Source organism: Lepidochelys kempii, chromosome 3, assembly GCF_965140285.1.
Source record: "Lepidochelys kempii isolate rLepKem1 chromosome 3, rLepKem1.hap1, whole genome shotgun sequence".
In the NCBI taxonomy this organism is placed as follows: domain Eukaryota; kingdom Metazoa; phylum Chordata; order Testudines; family Cheloniidae; genus Lepidochelys; species Lepidochelys kempii.
Genome location: NC_136382.1, coordinates 174,739,718 through 174,765,043, shown reverse-complemented (window position 1 = coordinate 174,765,043; position 25,326 = coordinate 174,739,718). Strand labels below are relative to the sequence as shown.

The 25,326-nt window shown below is 37.4% G+C and overlaps 1 protein-coding gene across 1 annotated transcript in view; it reads right to left on the bottom strand.

Moving 5' to 3' along the window:
• CAMKMT (calmodulin-lysine N-methyltransferase) overlaps positions 1-25,326 on the bottom strand; it is a 342,431-nt gene that overhangs the window by 49,725 nt on the left and 267,380 nt on the right. Inside the window, exons 4-6 of the mRNA XM_073339105.1 lie at positions 10,006-10,066; positions 6,997-7,051; positions 5,882-5,945 (exon numbers count right to left, since the gene is read on the bottom strand). Of these exons, the coding sequence (XP_073195206.1) occupies positions 5,882-5,945; positions 6,997-7,051; positions 10,006-10,066 (180 nt within the window). The remainder of the gene's footprint in view (positions 1-5,881; positions 5,946-6,996; positions 7,052-10,005; positions 10,067-25,326) is intronic.

The window sequence follows — 25,326 nt, the reverse complement described above, 5'->3', positions numbered from 1 at the left end:
CTGTGTGAAAACGTTTCAGAGTAACAGCCGTGTTAGTCTGTATTCGCAAAAAGAAAAGGAGTACTTGTGGCACCTTAGAGACTAACCAATTTATTTGAGCATGAGCTTTCGTGAGCTACAGCTCACTTCATCGGATGCATCCGATGAGCATGAGCTTTCGTGAGCTACAGCTCACTTCATCGGATGCATCCGATGAAGTGAGCTGTAGCTCACGAAAGCTCATGCTCAAATAAATTGGTTAGTCTCTAAGGTGCCACAAGTCCTCCTTTTCTTTTTGTGTGAAAATGGAGCAGTCAGCAGGAGCACAGTGACGTATACTCAGTGGAGTTTCTGGTTTGTTGTGAGCAATAGGTGGCACATGGGCTGAAAAAGAGTGTTGTCTTTGCTTCATTCTCAGCCTCTTCCAGTCTGGAAACTCAGGACACAGATTTTGATTCCCCCGTAGCCAGTCCCCCGCTAACCAAAACAAGGAGTGGCACTGATTGATTTCAGAAGGAGCTTGACCCAGTCCTCTTTGGTTGGAGGGAGAATCTCCACAACTTAGGACGGTACTTGTGGCTAGTGGTAAAGAGTACTGTTGGAATGAATGGGGGTGGCAAGGTACTGAAATAGTCTTGGGAGGACAAACAAAAATATATCTGAACCTCAATGTATCTGATTCATTCACAAATATGACACAAATATCAATGTTAGGACCTGTCCCTGTTCCTAATAGATACTGGCATCCAGTTCAAAAAGCATTAATCTCCTCTAAAATAACTTCTCACTCTTACAATAATCACTAAAATCAGCATAGCAAAGCAAGACCAGTGCAAGGTGCTCAGATATACAGGGACGTTAGAAATGTCTAATCACACAGGCAGTTTATATGAATGAACCAAAACAATGGTGGCTTTTTTTGTTACATGTCATCATGCTCAGGGTGACCCTAAACCTCTGACTGTCAGAAGCCGGGAAGGGATGGCAGGGGTGAATCACTCCAGCTGCCCTGTTCCGTACACTCACCCTGACGCTCTACTACCGGCCACTGTCGGAGACAGGATACTGGGCTATATGGACCGTTGGTCTGACCGTATGGCCATTCTTATGTCATGGAAGAAAGTGGAGAAAATCAAATCAGTGGTACTAAAGAAAGATGTTACTGAAGTTCACATATGTAGTTGAATTTTTCAGTGTGAACTTTTCTGCATGCAAATTAAATAATGCTATGTTTTGATGATTAAGAAGTGACTAACTAATATGTCCCCTGAAATTACATAATTAACCTACCTAATGATACTGACTATACAGGAATAGATATTTTAGGAAAAATTTCTAAGTGAATAATGTGGAAGTAAAGACAATTGACATTTATTTTGTGTAACAGAAAATCAAAAAACTGTTGATCGAAGAGTGTTATAAATTAACCTCTCCACAGTCTGGACACACCGTTTGAAGTGTTTCCATGGCATTCAATGGAATCCCATGAGGTACAGCATGTACCTGTAGAGCAAAAGAAGGGCATGACTAATCTCATAAGCAGAACATGTTATTTTGTTAGTAGAGATAATACAGCTGATAAATTAGCCTCAGTGCAGTAAATTTATATAATTCTGAAAAAACTATTAATAATTTTAGTAAACATTTTAACATTATGTATTTTAAATACATATACAAACCCATATCTTAAGAGATTCAGGCTGAACTTGGCCTTTATAACCTAGATTTATCATGATTGTTGAGAGATCCATACACTTCATTATTATTTATTATTTTAATGGTCATTACAGTGTACCGTGTCAGCACTTTGTATTACTGATACTTTCAGGCACTGAAGCTTGTCACACAATTCTAGATAGAGTAGTTCACGTCATCAGTGCACAGTGAGAAATAGAGCTAAAACTGGAAGGTACATTACATTAATGAATCAGTTGGCTACTTTTCTTAGAAATGGGCCTGATCTGTGGATCTGGAAATTCTGAGCTGATTCCGAACTTTCCAACTGTTTTAGGAGGTTCGCATTTGGTGTTCTGGTTTGGATTCATCACAGAGATATGGCCCAAGCTGCAAAATACAGATTGAGATCAATATCACCCCAAAGTTTAAAAAGGGGCTTAGATCCGATGACCCAGTTCAGGTCCCTCTTTAACTTTCCCTTGAAAGGTCTAATCCTTTCTCTTTTTATATTATCTTTATTTATAGAATTAAAAAGGAACTTTAATTCGACAACTACACTCATACTAAATTAAGGATAAAGTTCTGACTGAAGCTGACAAAAGCAAGGAAATCTGTCTTTGCAGGAACCAGTTTGTACCCACATTCTCCATATAATTATATGTTATGACCGGGGTGGCCAACCTCTGGCTCCACATGCAGCTCTTCAGAAGTTAATAGGCGGCTCCTTATACAGGCACCGACTCCGGGGCTGGAGCGACAGGCGCCAACTTTCCAGTGTGCCCGGGGGGGGGGGGCTCGCTGCTCAACCCCTGGCTCTGCCACAGGCCCTGCCCCCACTCCACTCCTTCCCGCCCCCTCCCCTGAGCCTGCCGTGCTCTCGCTCCTCCCCCGCAAAGCCTCCTGCACACCAGGAAACAGCTGGTCGGGAGGTATGGGGAGGGAGGGCAGGGCTGCTGGTGGGCGGGAGGCGCTGGGAGCCGGGGGAGCTGATTGGGGGGCTGCTGGCGTATTACTGTGGCTCTTTGGCAACGTACATTGGTAAATTCTGGCTCCTTCTCAGGCTCAGGTTGGCCACCCCTGTGTTATGATCTATTACACAATTTGGAGCTACCTGTGATAAGCACAATGGATGAAACCTTTTAAATGAGTTAATTGTATATGTCAGAGGATCATTTAGGATTTTAAAAATTCTCAGCACCTCATGTCATAAGCTCATTTATCACTTTAAATATATTTTTATATAAAAGTGGATAATACTTCAAATGTACATGTATGGTGAAGAGTGACAGACCAACACCTTTGTTTAATTTTAAGGAAGTTAGTCATGTAATAGTCTAATAACATATGAATATACTATGCTAATATAAGCATTCACAATATACAGAGTGAATTCCTCATCTACCAGCCAAAAACAGACATGTAACAGTTTGGAAAATAATATGAATGGTGTCAGAAATTAAAAGAAAAATCAGATCCTCAAAAGCTTAAGAATACACAAAGCAAGGCAGTTAGTTACGCTCACTGAATTGCAATAACAACAACAACAATAATTATGATGATGATGATAATACAAAGGCAGATACTCAGATGCAATGCACTATTGCCAGGTCGATTTTCAATTACATTTCACTGATGTATTCATTTGTTTCTTAATGTGCTCATCTTGCCCATTAGGAATAATTAGCAGGCTTGCTTGGTGATTTCCTGGTTTCTGACAGTGATTTTTTTTTTCTTTTTGTTGACAACCACTTTTACTTTTTGGAAAGTAATTTTTGGATATTATAGTATGACTGCCATGTAATTTAAAATTCCTAAGAAATTTAAAGGGAAGATGTAAACAGTAATTTTTAAAATAAGGTTATTTTAATCAATAATACCTCAATAATAAAGCAAAATACTAGACATTAACCATTCCTGAAGAGCAGAATCCAGAAAAGGAAACAATAATTTAGCAATGTTAATATAACTTGGTACAATAAATTACTAAAATATACCAAAACTATCATAAAAGTTATGAGAAATAAATCATTACTTTTGGTAATTTTGGACATTTGGGGCTAGATTTTGTTCTCAGTTACTCCAATAGAAATCCCCTGATTTCAGTGGGGATGGCATGGATGTAACAGATCAGAATTTTGTCTATAATTGTTTTATAGTTAGTTACTATAGCAAAGAATGCAAAAATAAAATTACCATAAGACAGAACATAAAACTATCAGTGAAGTCCATTAAAATACATAACATTCAACATACATTTTATTACGCACTCTTCCAGGAGCACATTCCTCCTACACTGTAAAGTTTTAAATCTGCTTCACTTTGGCACCCTGCTATATTAAAGACATTGTAAAATGCAGTACAATAGGAGCACTTTGAACGCTGAGCTCCAGAGTACCAACTGTTTAAATGGGGCGGGGGGTGGGGGGGGGAACTTTTTAGAAGCTTTCAGCAAGCACTTCTCTGAAAGGCTAACAGAGTCAGTACAGACTTTAAGACGTCTTGTAGGATTTTAGAAAATATAAGGTATTTCCAAGAAAAAGTGTGGGCACTTAACTTCCTTAATTAGGTGATATTAACTGATATCCTTTTGAGGAACAAAAAACACTTTGATCATTTAATTCAATGCAATGAGTGAATGTTTTAGCACATATCAGTTCATACCCTTGATGCAGAAGACTTCAACAATTTCGTAAAAGTTCAGATGTACTTACAGGATCTGTTAAATGAGATATTTGCAGAGGTGATTATTACTAAAACCAAACTGAAACTCTTCATGGTATAAGGTTTTTTGTTTGTTTTTTTTGGTTAACTAGCCATACTTTTGTCAAACATCAACTTATTTTGCTACGTTCGTTTTGAAAACCTTTTTCCCCCTCATATTTTTTATTTCCACAATGACACATGGCTAGAAGTGTGATATAATACAGTTACATGAAACAACACAGGATACTGCAATTGCCCGGCATCAGATCACTAATGTAAACATTTAGAATTTAGAAACAATCTAGGATTCATAACTAAAACCCTCCGTTTTTGAGAAAAGGGGCATTTTTATGGAGCATTTTTCAAGTTGTAAAGGAAATGATTTGTGATTGGCTGTTATTCTCCATGAAATTGTTGAAGTATTTTAGGCAATTATAGCTGGCTGAGTTACCTCTGAGAACATAAGTGTTTTTAAAGGCTGCTGGCTAATATTCTTGCACTGCCATGTCTCCCATTTTAACAACCTTACATAATTGCAAATTTCATTTTTTTAAATAATCCACAACAGAGTTTAATTTAATGAAAAAATAAGTACTCATTATGCTAGTGTTCACGTACATACAAATCATAAATCTAAATAATTGTGACATTGCAGTGGCCAAAAATTGAACAACTATTCTTCCTGCAAAAGCAAATTTAAAGATCACCAAGGAAAAAAAATACCTTCCACTTTATCCTCCCAGTTTCTAACAGATATTAATATTCACTATATACATCAGTTCTTGTACTACTGTAGACATATAATGTGGCCACAAATCATGCTCACTTTCTCTCTCACTTAGCCAAAGGACAGTTCAATTTTCTGAATTCTGTGTACATATTAGGATGGCATAATAATGATTTATTCTAATATAATACAAGAAATATAATAAAATAGTACATAGAGGAGAGTGGTTTTATAACCTTACATTAAGATAAATAATGCCAAACTGATAATTGATTAGAGTATGTGGATAATGTATAGGTAGTTATAAGTTAGTTGTAATAATGGTACTGTGCATGTAATAGTATATACTGTGAATACTATGAAAATATATCTATATTGGACATATTGTAAATGGTTAATATATGAAAGCATGTTCGGTACAAAAAATCTAGCAAAAAGAATAAATGTTGAGAGGGAGTTAATTATTTGGTTTACTGCTGTACTTTCGATAACATGGAACATTAAAAAATGGATTCTCTGAACACTTAACCATTAGACAAATATATATCACTGTACTTGCTGCTTTCTCTCTACCAACATGTACTTTTTTTTTAATCCAAGAAGGAAGTGTGGAATTTATTATAGGAAAAATTTTAGTTTCATTCAAGAAATGTTATATCTTTCTGGTTTTTAATTACTCATGGTGGAGACTTTTTTTTTAATATACCCCATGCTGTCTTTCTTTATATCAATTGTTACTCAGCCAGTAAAAAGGAATGAGCACAACAAACCAGTTTTCTATCTGAATAAGGATACTTTTGATGGCCTTTTCATTTCCATCAGTTAACAGAACTTCTTTGACATCTGCAGAAATAGCAACCTGAAAAAAAGAGCACAGCAAACAATGAGCAAATATGCTTGTCTGTGTGGAAGTGAAGACAGGAGTGACAAGCCTTCAGTATCATGCTTCCTCACCTATTTCTCTGTAACAATCTTCAATCTTTTTTCATTTTATGTCTGCATTATTTTAATCATTCAATCAAATCAGTCAATACTTTTATCATTCCATTTGCGGGAGCCTCTATCTTGCTATCATTCTGTTCCGTAATTGCATTGTGACAGCGGATGATGGTATTCTGAGAGGCTTTCATTTGCGGGCTTCTGTTTATCTAGTAGAGCCATCATACAAGGCTGTCACTCTGCCTTTCAGCTTGCTTCTGTCTGACTGCCTGATGCCCTTCATATAACTTTGCATTGCAGGCAGATGGCTTTGTAAGGGTAATTTTTTTGTGAGCTTTGACATGCTCGCACATTGGGCTGTAACCTCGACACATTGTATAAGAGCGACAGGTTTGTCAAATGCCAATCAGTGTAACAATATGCTTTTATTTGTAGAGACATAAAAACTTGTCTAATGCACTGCACTGCTACATAATATCTCCTGAATACATGACTCAGAACCCAGAGAATGGTGAACGACGCTCCTGAATGGCCAATCTAATTCAAAAGAATCTAATTACTGAGAGCTCTGGATCATGTTTGTTGGTGTAATAATGCAGGCAAAACATTAGCAGCTATATCATGGTGCTCCAACTGTGATTCGCCAGGCTATTCCTGTATCTTAGCAAATGGGACTATACACTGGAAAAAAAAAATGCTTCATCCATGGCAATGAAAGACAGACCGTACATGGCCTGGAATGTCACAACAAGAGATATTGACTACACTGAGGTAAAATGTTTCTGCTCATCGAGGCAACCATAAAATCAATATGATGCGAAAGCAAGTCAATCTAGAAGGTCTCTCAAGACTCTGCAGCTTGACTGCAGCTGATGCTGTTGACAGTTCTCTGACCCAGCAGTTGGAGGCAGTGGAACATTATTTCTTTTGTTCCTCCCTCTGAATGGGATTGGAATTGAGAAAAGACCTACCATGAGCCCAGCCAAGCACGTCATGCCACCCCCTAGCTCACACACAGCAAGGTCCCTGAAAGAGAGAAAGGAAATGGTAGAACCCATACAAATTAGATGAAAATGGTCAGAGAGACATATATGTTACAAGAACAAATTGCCATCTGCAGGACGAACTGAGCTACCAGGAAGTTGTAGAGACACGACTAGGCTACCTCATGTCGTTTGCGTTTTAAAAATAATTATGAAATAGAAAAGTCACAAAGCAGGCAAATCAGTAGGGGTTCCCTCATTAGTGTTCAGTGCAACATTACCACCGCTGAGCTGAAAAATCTGGGAAGGTTCCCTTTTTTCCCCTTGTCAATGGCGCTGTCTTTTAGAACTAAACTAGCTAGAGTAGCGAAAGATAATTGTTAGGAAAGGATAACATTGTTAATCCACATTCATTCTTTCAAAAACAGTTAGACAAGTAAATGGGGAAATTAATATTATTTATATCTATATATAGACATAGCGAGAAAATTCTTTATATTTTGAAAAAAAAATACAACAAATTTTAAAACAAGCCACATACCTTAAATGTGAAGTATTTAGATTTCTCAAGGAGCACTTAAATTGCAAGTGCTATACAAACAATACTCTTAGAAACAACACTGGAACAACGTACAGTTAAACCACTGAAAATTAAGGTGAAGTAATGTCAAGAGCCTAATCTGAACCCAGAAAAGCAAGAGAACTCAGAATTACGGCTCAGTATCTGCTGTGACATGCTTTTCTTAAATTAGCCTATTGTGCACCAGCATTACCAATAATAATAACACATGTGCTATATATATGGATGAAATATACGTTAGTGTGGAGAACCTGCATGATGGGAGCTGCATGGGGGGAGCCATCAATAGAATGTTCACATTAGCGCTGTCTCCAAACCGATGGCATGCTGGTGAGGGGGGCAGAGGTGACTGTGCGCTGACATCACCTAGGCCAGCATATAGGGCAGTGTTGAGGGTGGGATCATGGGATTTCCAATTACACCTACGGCAAGTGATTATAGCTGGTAGAAAATTTTCCACTGAAACATTTTTTGACAGAAAATGGCTTTTCAATTAAATGGATATTTTTGTTGAAAAAATGAAAAAGCTGAAATTTTTTGATGAAAACAACAAAAATAGATTTGTTTTAATTCAATTTTTGGTGGGGAAAAATAATTTCCCAACAGACACTACAAGTGATTTTTAGGGACTGTGTCCATTAGTCCAGGCCACATAGATCTCTCTGCTGCATCCCACATACTGAAATCCAGTCTGGGAATGGGATGGATTTGTTTCCCTTAGACCTTACACACTTCACTTGCATAAAGACCACTGGTTTTATGGAAGTGATGTAAATGTCTCTCTATAAAATATAAACATACTTGGGAGCCCAAACAATGCCTAAACATAAAAAGGAAAATTAAAAATAGAGACGGTCTGCAGCTTAGACTCTGAATTTATTTGTATTTCATGTATTTCATTTTATAGAAATCTTACAAGAATGTTTTTAATTTTATTTTAATCTTATAAGATTATTTTCTCACACTTTTTCCTTTAGGTTTAGGGTTTTTAAACGGGTAGCGATTAATGAAAAAATGTACAATCCACATTTTGCATTTAATAGTTATTATCCTTTACAGCAATTACAATTCAGCATGTCCCCAATGAATTTTAAAAAAAGGGTATTATTGAACCAATAATGTAAATGCATATTATATGTGTGTGTGTATGTATATATATATATAAGAGAATTTATTCAAACATGCATGCTGAGGATTAACAGCTCTTTTGGAACCAGTCAAGTAAATATAGATTTGGTGATTTTTATAAAATTTAAATTAAAACCTATATGGAACACCTATCAACTCTGAGTTTACTGCACAGTAGGTCTGATCCTGACAAGAGATGACTAGGTGGAACTGCCATTGGCTTTAATGGAAGTTTTGATTGCTCAGCAGCTCTGAGTACTACACCCAGACTTTTGTAGGGACTTTGGTAGAGACAGCTTTTTAAAAAATGGAATACAGTGATCCACAGTGCACGCCCACAGCAGTACCTTGTGTGCAACATGGATCAGTAACAGGCAACCTGGGGGACAAGTAGCTGCCTGAACCAGGCATTGGTGGAAAGTGACCCTCTGGGGCAAGTGACAGAGGAAGCCTTTATGCCAGGCTGGGGGACAAAGTGGAGAAGCTCTGTTGCTACTACTGTGGTATCAAAGCTGAAATAACCTCTTCAGGTCTTGCACTGCCTTATGAAGGCCAGGGCCAATGATTGGTGAATATAAGCAGCAGTAAATCCATTAGCTTTGCTCCTGCCTGTCTCCACCTGACCCTCAAAGAACAGTTGTTCACAACTGTGTTGGGAGCTTGTGTGCAGATGGACTCCACCTACAACCCAAACCCTACACCATTGCTCCTCTACAATGGAACTGCAGGGATTCCACTGAGCACAGGGCCCTCTTTGTCCCCAGAAGAGTGGAAAGAATTTAGGGCTTGATTTATTTTTTGTTACTGTAAGAGTGGCTAGCGAGTGTTTGATAGGCATGTTATATAAATATGGGAAAAAATAAATACATAAAATGCAGAATGACACAAAAATGGGGTACACGTGCATCACTATATAATATGAATATGATGTACTTTATCAGATAATACTTTTCTTGCTTTCCCAACAGAAATCAGTTTAAAGAGTGTCTTTTACTTTTCCTGACCTTCACAATCAGTAATGATCGATTGGAGCTTCACTTTTGTTTCCCAAAAATCAAAGTGGAATAAAACGCCTTGAGTGGAAATCAAAAGTCTTTGACATATAGCAAAAAGCTTGCTGTGCAATATTAATACCCAAAGGCAGCTCAAAATTCTTTGTTAAGAGCAACATGCTTTCACCTTGAACTCTTTAAATTTAATTTTAAGATTTAAATCATAGCAATCTTTACCATGTAGATACAATAAAACTAACAGATTTGAAAGCATCTTTTATGTTCAATTCTGTGTACCTGAACATTTGATTTTGCTTGAGGCAGTAGTAAGCTAGCACCTCTTCAGAAGGCCAGATACCTATAAAACATAAAGATATTTGCTTTTTTAGAATAAAAAAAGGTGTCCTCTGAAATGTGTCATTAATATTTAATAGCTGTTGGTTAGATCTGTACCAAACCGATCTTTTATTGGATTTATTTTATTTTATTTTTAAAATATGCCACAGTATCAGAGAATAAAGAAACGACAAGACTTACAATAGCAATGCTTCTACGGCTCTGTCTACACTACCCACCTTTTAGCGACACAGGTGTGCCACTCTCGCCATGCCACTAAAAGCCGCACAGTGCAGCTGCTGTTTGTCAGCATGAGAGAGCTCTCCTGCCAACAAAAAACTTCTACCCCCAACAAGTGGCAGGAGCTTTGTCAGCAAGGGAGCACTCCTGCCAACAAAGCGCTGTTCACACCAGTGCTTTTTGTCGGTAAAACTTTTGTCGTTCGGGCGTGTTTTTTTAACACCCTTGAAAGACAAAAGTTTTGCCAACAAAGTTCCAGTATAGACAAAGCCTAAGACACCCAGCAACAGACTTTATATGGACATTGGCAGGCTAATCCATAGCTGTCTACTTGTTTCAAAATTAGGCACCAGCATCAATATTATAAACATGAAATACAATCAAATTCTAAGAAACATCAGTTTTATACCATGTATTTGACATTTTCAGCCTCAATAACTATTGGTAGGCAACAACTCAATAGATTCATAGAGTTTAAGGCCAGAAGGGACCATAAAATCATCGTCTGACCTCCTGTATATCACGGGCCATTCAATTTCATCCAATTCCTCCTGTATTGAGCCAATAACTTGTTTGACTAAAGCATCTCTTCCAGAAAGGCATCCCAACTTGATATGAAGACATCAAAAGATGAAGAATCCACCATTTCCCTGATAGTCTGCTCCAGTGATTAATCATTCTCACTGTTCAATGTGTATGTCTAATTTCTAATCTGAGTTTGTCTGGCTTCAGCTTCCAGTCACTGATTCTCGTTATGCCTTTCTGCATTAGATTAAAGAGTCCTTTAGTACCCTGTATTTCCTCCCCATGAAGGTACTTATACACTGTTCTCAAGTCACCTTTCAATCTTCTATTTCATAAGTGAAACAGATTGAGTTCTTTAAGTCTCTTACTGTAAAGTATTTTCTTCAGTCCTTCAATCATTTTTGTGGCTCTTTTCTGCACCCCCTCCATTTTTCAATTTCCTTTTTAAGGCATGAACACCACAAGTGGATGCAATATTTCAGTATTGGTCTCACCAAAGCCGTATAAGGAGGTAAAATCATTCCCAAATTTCTATTTACTACTCCCATTTATAAATCCAAAAAAGAATAGAGAATAACTTCTAACTTTTTCAATTGAATTATATTCAGTTATGAAACGTGCAGTGACTCTGAGGAAAAGTTATATTTGTGTGTTTTTTCCTTCATTATTATTGGTAGTGAAAGAACACTCCTATATATCAATTCGTACATCACAGCTTGGGCTGGCCTGCTAGCTCAATGGATAGCACAATGACTTTCCATGAGAGTGACCTGGCTTCAGAAGCAAACTATGGACACTTGTGCCTGTTTGGAACTAAGAACTTCATAGATCATATACTCTCATCTGCTGGGGAGGTAAACGGGAAGAGGAAGTTTATGCCTAAGTTTTGTTCATTCCTACAGGCCACTAAAAGTGACACTGCAATCTCAGAGGAATACAGTGAAAGTCTATAATTCAAAGCTACCATAAGCAAAGAGGTGGGGTGACACCTGAAAATAGGCAGCCTGAAATTAAAAAGGTAGAAAGACCCAAAGTTCCTATTTTTGGATAAGACTTCCAGAAAAGGGTTCCACTCTCAACAAAAGACCCAATCAATTCTTAGAGACAGTATAAAGGTTATTCAACAAATAGCAACTTGTGATATTTCAACAGTGCATAAACTTTTTCTATTTCCTCATTTCAAAGTTCCCTGAAACTAAGAAATGACCTGAAGAAGGGAACACAATAAGTAATATTGCCATTACAAAGTCCCAGTAATTCTCCCTAGCAAATGTCTTAATAGTTTGAAATAACCACATCGTAATAATTCTGTGGCTACACATACTATACAGTCATCATATTCCACAAATTTCAGTACTTGTTGTAGTAATAGGACTTATATGTCCCTGTGGGCCAGTTCCAATCAGCAGGATGCAGTAATACACATTTCATTAGACAGTACATTATATTCTCCCAGGCCAGGCAAAGCAGTAAACCTCAGATACGGGAGAATGAAGATTTCAGAACCAACCATCAGATGCCAATTGTAATGATTCCATAACTTTAACATTTTCAGGTATTTTGCACAGTGTGTATGAACTTTTGGTCATTAATAGCAATTGAACTCTGAACCTTCTAATAAAAAAACCCAAGGTCCCCACAACATTGGTCATTAATTATTATTATTTATTATTTCTTAAGCACCAAAACAATGGGCTCAGTGACATATAGGACACAAAGCAAGGCCCAGTCCATGCCTTTTGCAGCTTACAATGTCAACAGACAACAAAGATCAGACATAAACCCACAATGGGAAACCTACAAGATGGTGCTAACTTACAGTGTTTCTTAGCTATAGGAGACTCTCCATTAGCTATATTAGCATTGGGGTTCATATCCTTGATGGGCTGCAGTCAACAGAGACAAACAATCACATACATATCTCAAAAAGAAAAGGAGTACTTGTGGCACCTTAGAGACTAACCAATTTATTTGAGCATAAGCTTCCGTGAGCTACAGCTCACTTCATTGGATGCATCAAGTTTTTTCATGCAGTTGATAGATTTCCACTCCATACGGCTAAATGCAGTGCCTTGCATCCGATGAAGTGAGCTGTAGCTCACGAAAGCTTATGCTCAAATAAATTGGTTAGTCTCTAAGGTGCCACAAGTACGCCTTTTCTTTTTGCGAATACAGACTAACACGGCTGTTACTCTGAAACCTGACATACATATCTGAATAAGTTTGATATTCCATCCAGTAGAAGGCAGTGGTACATATAAACATTATCTAGTACATTAAAACAGATTCAAATACTGGCAGGGTAAACTCAGGGCTTGTCTACACAGTACCACAGTGTGGACTGTGGGGTGTGAATGACAAAGCATGCCAAAGAGTTGCACTCTAACTACACTGTAATGTAACCCTGTTAGAAAGAGAACTACCTTAACGTGAACTAGATACCTTTTAGTTCATGTCTGCAGCATCCACACAGGGCAGTTAGAGCACAAATCTTTGGTGTGCTCTGCAATTCACACCTCCTATAGTCCTCATGAGAGCGCAGTATAGACATAGACTTAGTCCTGCCACCCTTCTGAAGGATCCAGTCAGAAAAAGTGAGTATAAAACTTACTATGTATGTGGATCTTTCAGATCATATATTTTGAAAAACCCTTCAGTTCTTCAAAGTCATAAAAGATATCATAACTCACTTTATAAGAATGGAGTTTTGCCCCATAGTGTTCTTGGCCAACACTTCCCTTTCTCTAAATCACTGTGCAGCCTGACTGTCATCCCCAAGAGCAACCCAGTCCATTCAATTGCTACCCTCAGTTTCCCACAGCTGGCTACCTTGCTTTGTGTTTATATATATATATATATATATATATATATATATATATATATATATATTATATAGGCCAAAACCTGAAAGAATTGTTCAGTTTCCTCTGTCAAAGCTGTCAGTGAAGACTAACAGCCAAATCCTTAAGGTTGCTGAGTACCTATGAAAGTTTTGCCAGTGTGAGGAATGAATAAATACCTAGCAAGGACTTCAGGATTTGGCCTGTAGTTTGTGAGCCATTTCTGAATAAAAAAAGATCAGATATGTACAATTTAATATGTTAATTAGTGTTGGTTCACATACCTACCAAAAGCATTGAAGGAACATTATTATTTGTCAAGTTCACTGTAATTTAGATTTACATGGTGTCTGAAAATCTGCTATTTTTCTAAGATACACCAAGGGTTAAAATCACATATTCATACACAATTACCCGTTTCTCAGCAATATGTACACTAAGTATGCTAGAGGATTTTCTCTTCGGTTTTTTTTGAGCATTGAAATATGTTAAAATGACAGATTTTACATTAAATATAATAACTATTTAAATATTTAAGTGAGTAATATAAGAATGTTTCAGTTTACAACTGATAGGCGTGTACTCAAGCAACAACAGTGGTTTCTGGTGTTTAGTGAATAAGTGGTTTATTCAGGACCATTTGTAATACCCTACAATCCACATTAAAAAAATATAGCAAACCTTTAGTCAAAATGATTCACAAATACTTGTTTTTGTAGCAGAGGGCCCAGAGTGTCTGAGCTTGTCGCCCACTGTCCAAAATGAAATGCTTTTCACTTTGATGTGGCTTTGATTGAAGGACAGCCTGACGGAAGTCAAAGTATTCACCAAATCTTTTCCAGTTGGACACCAGTTCCTTCACCCTGCCACCACACAGTGTTAATACTTACTTCCTCGTGGCAGCAGCTGCTTATACCAGTACTTGCCCCAACACTGGGAGAAAGGAAACGGCATCTTCTAAAAACAACAGTGCCAATTTATAACCAGCTGCTAGGAACACAAACTGCACCTTTCTCCTCCCCCTTAGGGGAAAGTATCACCTCCATAATGATCCAATACACTGCCAGCTAAAGAAGCAGGAGTCAGAAGATCTCTCCCGAACCCAGGTCTCAAGTGTGGAAGCACACTGTGCTACCAACTAAGCCAGCAGCAAGAATACCTTTGTTAATTTTAGTAAAAGGAAAAGCTTCTCTTGCCTGAACAGGTAGGTAAGCCTCTTTGACTGCTTTCAGAAAAGGGATAAGCTTAAAGATCCAGGTGGAGGCGTTTGCACTCTGCCTTCTACTCTTTCATTCTGACCTACATTTTTCAACATTGCGACCTACGTTTGTAACACAGTCAAACTATAAAATAGTATAGTTTCTGATTAGAGAGAAAACAAATGCTCAGTTCTGTTATAATACTACGTCAAAATCCACAGTAGTTAGCATATAGCACTAATTCTTCAGAGACAAAAATATTAACTATTACTACCTACTATACAAACATACACCTACATGTGCATATGGGTTTTGTTTCATGCAAAAATACTGTCAAGACTTCTGGGTACAATTAACAAAAAGAGGCCTCTGATTTTACATGCATAAAATTGGATGAGCACCTATTTGGATGTGCAAATACTACTGCATTTATACATGCAAATGCTTGTTTACAAACTTACACCTTTGCATGTACGAGAATAACTGCACCTCTTTACATCAGAACAATTGTGCAGGAAAAAATAGGCAATGGCTCTATTGGACTTTACAGCTGCCCTTCATGTCAGGGTGTGTTTGTGCATGTGTAGATGTACCGTACTTGGTGAGATTGAGGAGGGAGGCACAAAGCCTCCCAGAATTCCCAGGAATACAGCTGCTGTGCTGCCTTTATGCCCACTGCAACTTCCTTTTGCTTGCTGGTGCAAAGTAGTCCATTGCTCCACTCCATCCTGATTCTTTTGCAGTGATTGTCAGAAGAGGTGCAATACACTGCCAGAACCACTGGCTCTAGGTAGCTACACAATGCTCATTATGATTGTACTGGCATGTGAGCACCTTAATTACTAGATGGGAGGGGTGGTGAAAGATGTGATCTTTATTTTATTTATACATATTTCTCTAGCACTCATCTCCAGACTATCGTATCAGAGCATCTTGCCAACATTACTGGACTTAGGCTCACGAGAATCCTTTGAAGTCATGAGTACTATTATCCCTGTTTTACAGATGGAGAATTGAGGCACAGAGATTAGGTGACTTGCTCAATGAGGTCACACAATAAGTCTATGGCAAAGCCAGGAATAAAGCCCACAAAGGAGTTGCCTTTGCCACAGTACTCATGGCAGAGTTGGTGCCCTGAAATGGTGCCTTCCATTCCTTCTGCTTCAGCACAGCCCCTCTTTTAGCAGCCTTAGTGGTATGTGGCCTAATAGGAATTTAAAGCAGGCGTGAAAGGAACACTTGCAACTTAATCTCATTGTGAGGGACATCATCATTTCAGGCAAAACCAAACCAACTGTTGTTCCTACTCTATTACAGTCAGTTACTGGCATGAAAAATGATGAACCATGAACAGGAGGTTACAGAAAACTTTCGGTTGAAAAGGAATTATCCAACTCTTTTTAAAGATCCTTCATCCACTATTTTTACTTGTCCCTTATTTGGTTCTTAACGACTTATGTTAAAGAGTAGTGTTGCCCATTTGAAAACTCACAGACTAAAAACTGTTACAAAGCTTCTCCAAAAAAGCAGCATATTGTTAGAATACTCTCAGTATACAAAATCCAATATATTTGCATCTGTACAGAAGGAGCCAGTATGCCTCTTTGCGCTGCTCCACTGTCACAAAGGAGTCATAAACCCAGCTGATTCAGCTAGCTGTGACTTCCCCCTGCACAGGGGGAATCCTTGGGAGGTATAGGGTCACTGTAGCTACTCTGTGCCACCTCCCAGCTACACCAAACAATCTCAGTCCAGTCCATAGTGAGCAAGTATCTGTATCACAATAACAATGACCAACATTATTGGTACTAACTGGCAACCATATTGGTAATCTCAGCAGAGGTGCCAAGGATTGAGCTGGGCCACAGAGAATTAACTTCTCTTTCACCCCTAGAGGTCAGGTTTGAGGCATATTGCTGGGGCAATGCGGGGAACCTTTATTACTGCCTGTGCTGTACCTCTTCTGTGGATAAAAGGTTTCAGTCTCCAGGGCTGTCAATCCAGTGCTTTTCAAGAGCACTAAATTCACAAAAAGGAGGAAGATGCACTGTAATTCCTAGGTTTACAACCGCTACAAGATACATTTTATCCTCAACTGCAGAAAAATATAGAAAAACAAACATGTCTGCTTACTAGAATACTTATATTCTAGGTAATTTACAACTGTGTCCTTTTACTCTTATTGTAACATATTTACAATTGTGCTTTTAAAGTATGAAAAGTTTAACTCTTTGTTTTCAACTCCAGAGACCGTGGCTTACATTCATATCCTAGTTTACAATAGGTCACAATGGAAAATGAGTTTGATGCTCTCATTCCAATCCCCTTTTGTGTGCATCACCACCACACAATTTAGCACGAGAGACTGTGTATAGTATACTTAAGAGAGATCTAGGACTGGAGAAGAACTGATAGTTCAGGTCAACATTGAGATATAATGGAAGAGTTGTATGGGGGAAATTGCAGAATGCCTCTTAGCCCTATGCCTGGCCTTAGCCAATGCTATCAGTCCCTCTGTTTACTGAGCACTAAATTCACTTACAAATGGGAAAAAAAAGTATGAAAGTGGGGAATGAATAGCATGGTGAGAGCTAAATATAAAATGGACAGAGAGTAATCAAGTTTCCTCACACAGTTTTGTCAATGCACCTCATTTCTGATGAGCAACACTCCTAATATTCCTATCTTGGGCCTTTCTTGAGGAAAGATTAGTGCCACTCATGATTGACTATGTACGATGAGTTTGCATGGTGGGTCCAAAAATCCTCCGAGACCTAAACATCGCCCAAATATCACAGCTTCAGCCCTTCTCTAATTTTGTTATGTCACCAAAAATGTGTACTGAGATCAATGATAGGATCAAAAGACTTCATTTTCACTAATTAAGTCATATCACACAAAAGTGGAATGTAAGTGAAAGGGTAGTGTATTAATCCATGATGCCTAGGTACCCATTTTCAGTGGATTGTATCTGAAAAAGAACAAATAGATGTAACAAGTTACTACTGGTATGAATAGTTTTCAGATATAAAATGTTAGAGTCAGAGAAAGAAAGTTTATTATACAAAATCCCTTTTATGCTAGCCCAATCACAGGAGTCTGATCAGCATAGTAAAATGAAGCAGGCAGGAAGGAGAGATGCGAATGATTAACCATCTCTTCTTGTTTTGTCAATGTTTTAATTTATAATTTTCAAATCCGGAGGCCTAAATTCAGCCACTTACATCCACATTTAGACTACAGTGAAAGTGAATGGGAGCTGTGGGTGCTTGGCATCTCTGAATGAGGGGTCACTTTCATTAAGGTATTTAAACATGGAAGTAGGAGGCAAATTTTCACAAGGCCTCAACACTCACAACTGGGGCCAGATTTTCAAAAGGGTAGCTCCTGAGGGTTGAGCTCTTTTGAAAATCTGATCCCAGGTGTCTAACATTAAACACCCAGTTTTGAACGTTTTAGACTAAGTACACTTGTTAAGTGGGTATCAGCTTGCACCTGAACTTTTCTACATGTAAATTCTGTCCACTCTCACCCACCTCCTCCTTTAAATCCAGTGAAGAGGAGCAATTTGTGCCTACACCAGAGGGACAATATTCCCCTTCCCACAGCAGGAACCACCACAAGTGAGTTTCAAAAGGTAAAAGAATACTAGAGAAATTGAGGCTATAAAAAGGAACACATCTCCACACTTTTCCCTCTCCACATATGTTTTATACAAACCCTTGTCTTTCTCTCAATCTGAAATGGAATTTATGATATTCAGATCATTGAAAAATATGTATAAGCACTGGCTGAGATCTTCAGCCTGGGCAAAATGGCCTCAGCACTATATCTCTCACTTTCATCCTCATTATTATTCATGACTAGGAGGGAAACATGATGGTCTGCAATCTGCAAATTTCTTTTACAGCACAAACTTAAGAGGCTGTGTGGAACTGATGTGGAAATACAGTAACAAGTAAAAGCTGTAAATGTACAGCTATATGTAGAATCATCAAACTGTACAAACCTACTTGTTTGATTGTCTTTAACACCTTTTTTCAAATGAATGAATTTGATTTAGTTTTCTTTACCCAGTTTTCAAATAGTCATTAAAAATTAAACAACACTGGAACAAGCCTTTTGTGATTATAGCCTTCACTCTCCTGCAACAAACTGGATCTATAAATTTACGTACCATTGTAGATGTAAATTACAAAATTTTATATTCAACTATATTAAAACATCTATTCCAAAAATGATTACCAGTTGTGAAAAGCAGACAGGCTTATCACTTGCTGTCAGTTGTTCATGTCTAGTTAAGCAATAATGTGCTAAAACTGCTCTTTTGTTTTGTGTAAGAATTTTGGCAATAGAAGAAATGAACACTCGTTTAATAAAAACTCAGGCTGCTTTTTGCTTTGATGGAGGAAGCAGCTGCCTGTTTTCATTTGCTGCAGAGCAGCAAAACCCATCAATATAATAAGCAGCTTAGATGCATCCATCCACAGCATCTGTAAGGATATAGGGCTATTCGCTCAAAACCAATCCTTGGTTTAATTTTAACAAAGATGTGTCTGACGTATTTGAAAATTTATTATAATAGGGTTTTGAAATACTAACAATTTCTCTTTTCTTTTTAAATACTTTTCACAGATTTTGAAAGGCAAGTATACATATCTGAATGATGGAAATGATAAAATGAATGTTGCAAAAGCAAACTGCAGTGCTAGCCTAAAAATGCAAAGATGGAACATTAAGAGCATGTCTTCTGGTTCATAGTCTCTCCCTTCTCTCCAGAAAATGGGGGAAAAAGTATTTCAACCTTTTCAGTGTAGTTTTTTCAACATATACAAAGGTAAAGGGAAATACCAGATATTAATATTATGGAAAACTAAAAACTAAAAACATTCTAGTCTGCGCTGAACAATTGCAAGTATTATATTTTAGATACTAAGTTTCAACAAAGTGAGTTTGTCCAAGTGACAACTTTGAATTGCAGTACAAAATGGTAATTAAAAATAGAATTAAAAGATTTTCAGATATAATTATAAAAACACACCGAGATAATAAAAGGATATCTTGTATATAAACCACAAAACACTATTTTCCAATAACACTTTAAAATGTGATAGTGTATATTTAAGCTTTTAAAAATTCTAAGACATTATTATTTTAGTGCTGTATAGCATTCTAAGACCTTCCTAAGCTGAGCTTTTAGATGATTTGCACATTAACTGAGAAGTCAGATAATTCTTAATCCTCCTCTTTTTCAGATCCAATAATGGATAAGGGAGCATCTTAGGATGATCAAGTAGCAATCTGCCTAGCTAGAGTGGTAGTATACCTGAATTTAGGATTAGCCATTGGGTTTTCATAATATCTGATTTAAATGAGCACTCATTTTGAGAAGTGTAAAGAGAAAATATTCTATGATAGCTGAATGGATAGCTTTTCCATTCAAACATGTAGTCATGAATCCTGAGTATATGCATATGTATTTGTTTCCCATACAGAAAGTTCTATAAACAAAAGAGGTTTTTCTAAGAGTGCTTCTTAGGCATTCACAATATCCTATGGATAAAATCATATTTATCTCAGTTGTAGGCTTGTATCAGTTCCTAGTCAATTCCAATATTCTTATTTTGCTATGTATGGGTGAAATCAATGTGTATCAGAAGACAAGCTTGGCACAGGTGGGTTGTATTAGCAGAGGGGAAGAGAATCCTCAAAACCTGTAGAGCAATCACAGATCCAAACCTTGGTTACAAATATTATTACTTTTTTTTCTTGAGCATTTGGAAAGGATGGGATTGTTTATTAGTTTGGGACTGTAAAGTTTGGGGGATGGATCTATTTATGACTGTGGAGGTGCTAGGTTTCAGAGTAACAGCTGTGTTAGTCTGTCTTTGCAAAAAGAAAAGGAGTACTTGTGGCACCTTAGAGATTAACCAATTTATTTGAGCATGAGCTTTCGTGAGCTACAGCTCACTTCATCGGATGCATACCGTGGAACTTGAGTGCTAACACTCAAGCTAAATAACTTTGATATGGGATTGATTGTGTGTAGATGTTTGCTTTTTTTTTTTTTTTTTGGTTAAGTCCAAGTTTTGGAAGAAGCATCCATAGCTTGAGATGAGTACTTACGATATCTGTTTTTTATTAATCTATACAAACACCACAGTCCTTGCACTCTAATGACTTCTGTGTTTCACGACGAATGGTTTATCCGCCAGTGGATCCACGCCACATAGATCACCACATAGATCACCCACTTGTTTGGCCTCTGCCTCTCCCAATCTGTGTTGCTGTTGTAGATAGCCACAGTGTTCATATGGGTAGAGTCTCCTTATGCAGCCTTTCCATAACCAGGCCCTGGCGCAATGGAATTCCGCAGTATTTGGGGCCTTATGCTCTGGCAGAGGAGACTGTGCCCTGTGTTCCACATGGAATATTCAGATCCCTATATTTAATCAACCTTTTCTCCCTTCTAATTATATCTGCAATCAATGCTACGTTGTGCCATCTGCTAAAAGCCACACCATTTTCAGTTGACTGCATAGGACCCCTGGAAAGTTTTAATACCATTTAAGTCCCACTGACACCCTTAACATGGGATTTAAGTGATGCAGCGCTCCTTGGTGGAACCTCTGCACAGGGGTGAATCACTTCTTAATATTCTCAGCCGTGTATTGACATTGATCTGTGTGAGATCTGCATCCAGACTGGAAGAATTAGAAGAAAAACAACACTGACACGTACAGTAAGTGAAAGCATTTTTAATAGTCTTCTGCCAAAGAGCCAGGGTTAAATAAGCATGAAGACCTGCATTCGTGGGGCAGTGTGAGGGAGCTTGCATTGCAGTTGCCCCGGATGTGCCTGTTTTGAGAATGAATAGATTTTAATCTCTATAGCTATCACCCTGGTACTTTTCATTAGCACTAAATACAATGGGCCAGATCTTCAGCTGGTGTAACTCAGCATCATCAGTGTACACGAGCTGAGGATCTAGTACAATGTTTAAAATATTCATTTGTTAATTTATTTTTTGAGAGACAAAGTAGCCTCCATTAAAGCAGTATTACACTGACAATGCCACTTAGAAGCAAATTGTGCCCTCAAACGCACGTGAACGTGCACGGGAAGTATGAAGACAATGGGAGCAGAATTTGGCTTCTAGAGAGGCTTCAAAAATTAAGAAATGCTTTTCAAAGATTTTTTTCGTATCTCTCACTTAACTGCGATAAAATTTGCAATTTTGACTCAGTTGGTCATATTTACCAAGTCAGAGCTAATGCAAAAGAGCAACAAAGCTGCACCAAACCTCACAGGGATACTAGTTTTCAGCTGAAAAAGATCTGGGTTGCATAAACACCAACTTTTTCATGCTGGGATGAAGAAGTGTCCTAAATCAAGAATAATGTACTTTGGCTAATCTCTATGAAAAAGTCATGATGTACTCTATTGACTTATGCTGCTCTTCTGTGCATAGACTACATATTTCAGACAATCCAACAGCATGAATTCATTTTGGCCTCATTTTTTGTTTAGGGGAAAAAAAAACACCTAACAGCAACGCCTCCTCCCACCAACAATCATATAAAACAAATAACTATAAAACTGTAGCAATTTAATTCTGTGAAGGATAAATAAGATTTTCTCTTGATATAAATAATGTCAGTTCTAATATTTTAGTTAAAAATTTTAGACGCACAAAACAACAGGTTAACTAACACCATGAATGCCTACCAAAGAGAATACCCTGAAGATAGCGGATCAAATTGAGTCTGATGAAAGTGGGCACAACCCCACTGACTTCAACAGAATTGGACTGCTTATACAAAGGTTGAATCTGGCCCAGTGTCTTTTTAATACTGTGGTCTAAGTATGAGGATTTCACTGTATATGTTCAGTTCCATGGTGATTATGACCTCTGGGCAGAATCTGCTTCAATATCTAATTTAGGCCACTTCATTCTTTCAGGTATGCTCTGACTTTCAGTAACCGCAAAGCCAAACTGTTCTCTGTTTCTACAGATCTTCTCACTCAGACATTTCTTGAAACACTTGAACTTGTATGCCAAGCTCACATATTAGCAGACAGCTCATGCAATAGTTATATTATTTTTCTCTAAATGAGATTTGAGCTTGTGACTTTTAAAACGGAGAGGTAGGTGTGTAATCTTCTAAAATGAATGCTCTTTTTTCAGGATCAAATGTATTGTGCTACTGTGGTTTTCATAAAGTTCTCCTTTGTCAGTAAGGTGTCAGTACACTAATAATAGGGGGAAAGTCCTTATTTTTATTTATTCACTCACTTGTTTGTATGTCATCTCTATTGTAATTAGCAGTTGACAACAAATTCCAGCACTTATTTTATACTGCCAGAGTTTCAGGAACAAAAGAGTAATTTCCTGTTTTTGTTTTGGAAAAAATCATGAATATATACAATTGTCACACACGACACAGTGTTGAAAATGTAATAATTTTCTATGTATTCTCTTCTGGGAATCGGTTCTATATTCCGGGATTGTCTTTGCTCTCAGGAACAGAACTGAAATCTCTACTTTGGTATTTATCCGCAGCTGTGATAGCTCAGTTGTCTGCCTCCAAATGCCAAGATAGAGAGAATCTCATCATCCAGAGACCAGCTACATGATGGGCAGTTAATAGATATATCAAACCTTAGGATATATGCTAAGCTGAGGAGATGATTGGTCGGTTGATATACTGATTGATTAGCATAGGGAGAATGGGTTTCTTCTTGACAACCTAAGATTATGCTTCAGCTAAGCTCAAATTGCTTACACCTCTTCTATTGGGTTTAAAATTACAGCCCTGTCATCTAAAATCTCTCTTCAATGAAATTTTTACCATATATAAAAATTAAAGGGAAAAAAGAAAGTAGGTGCATTGGATAAGAGTAAATGGAGTAGATACATTTCATACTACTGCTGTTGGTACCACTAGAAAAAGTTGATAAGTAAACCCACTTGAAAATGTTGCACATTCAGTAAACTATTACAGAGCTCTATACAATAATTTAGAGGGTGGGGGGAATTTCAGCATGCTAAAGAGAATGAGTGCTCACATTACTGCTATAAACACACTAGAGGTACCGTACGATGAATAAAAATGATGTTATGAGCAGTTGTGCCACAACTATTACAGTTTTGTCCTCTGTATAGGTTTCTTTCTGGTTTGAAGGCATTTCTTTTTGTTTGCGTGAAATGTACTTTATATTACAGATGATAGGGAAATGTACTACAGCTATAGCAAAATGTAACTTCTGAATCAACAGTGCCTGCGTTTTGCAAGATGTAAACGCAACATATACATTTGAATCCATTTCAATCCGTTTTCTTTCATCACCTTCCCATGAAAAAATGTCACACCTGTTTCTTAAGAACAGAATAGAGCTGTGCTCTTAATATACTTTCGATTGTAACATCATCAGGGCAGGGACCATGCCTTATGTATATGTAAAACACCAGGCATGTTTATGACCCTATATAAAGAAACAATAACTATTATTGTTATTTATTATTTTGATGACAGAATTATAAAATTCTTATGGAGATTTCAATCCAGTAATATAAAATATCAATTATTATTATACTATATATTTATATAGTGCCAGAGTAAATAAATTTGTTACACATGATCCATTCAGTTTATAATATTTACAGGCTCTTCCCAAGTCTGAATATTTTTAGTTGAATAACAGACCAATGGCATAAAAGAAAACATTATATCAAAAACTTTTATAATATTTAATTCAATACTTTGAAGCATACACCTCTTGTCTGCCTGAGCAAACACGGATTTGGTTGTCATCTAGCACTGTGTAAGTGGTTCATTGAGAATGTTAAAATCTGCATTAATAAATAGGACTGGGTTGCTCCAATTTTTTTCCTTTCCTATCTGCTATGAACGGTAGGGGATCAGCTGCAACTCAAATCCCCAGCTGAACAACCCAAATACAACTGAGTGAGCAGACTTAAAACAAGGCCATTTATTGGTGCCTGTTATGCAAACAAAGCATCGAAGTCTTAGAAACAGATGTCAACTGAAGCATATGCTTACTGTAAACTGGAATTTGATTCTCTTTATAAAAATAGACTTAAATGGGCCTTCAGAGACGAGGCTGCCTCTTGTTGTATACCATTGCCTAACTTGATTCAGCCTTAAGCTTTTTAAAAGATGAATAGGCTGATATCTCAGGGCAAAAGAATAAAAGTTTTAAAAAAAAAAGAAAAAAAGAAAGAAATGATAATATGTTGGAGCAGTTCCCAGAAGCAATTTTAGAGATTTTCTCTAAAAACACAAGACAGGAAGTTAAAAGCTTAGTGCAGGTCACCCATGGCATGTTGAATTATCATTTTATATCACTTAGGGTGAAAAAGGGACTTTACGTTCAGGTGGCAAGTTTAGTACTGTGCTTTTTCTTCTCCTCCTTTTTTTTTTAACCTCGTCTCACATCTTGATGCCTTTTAAATG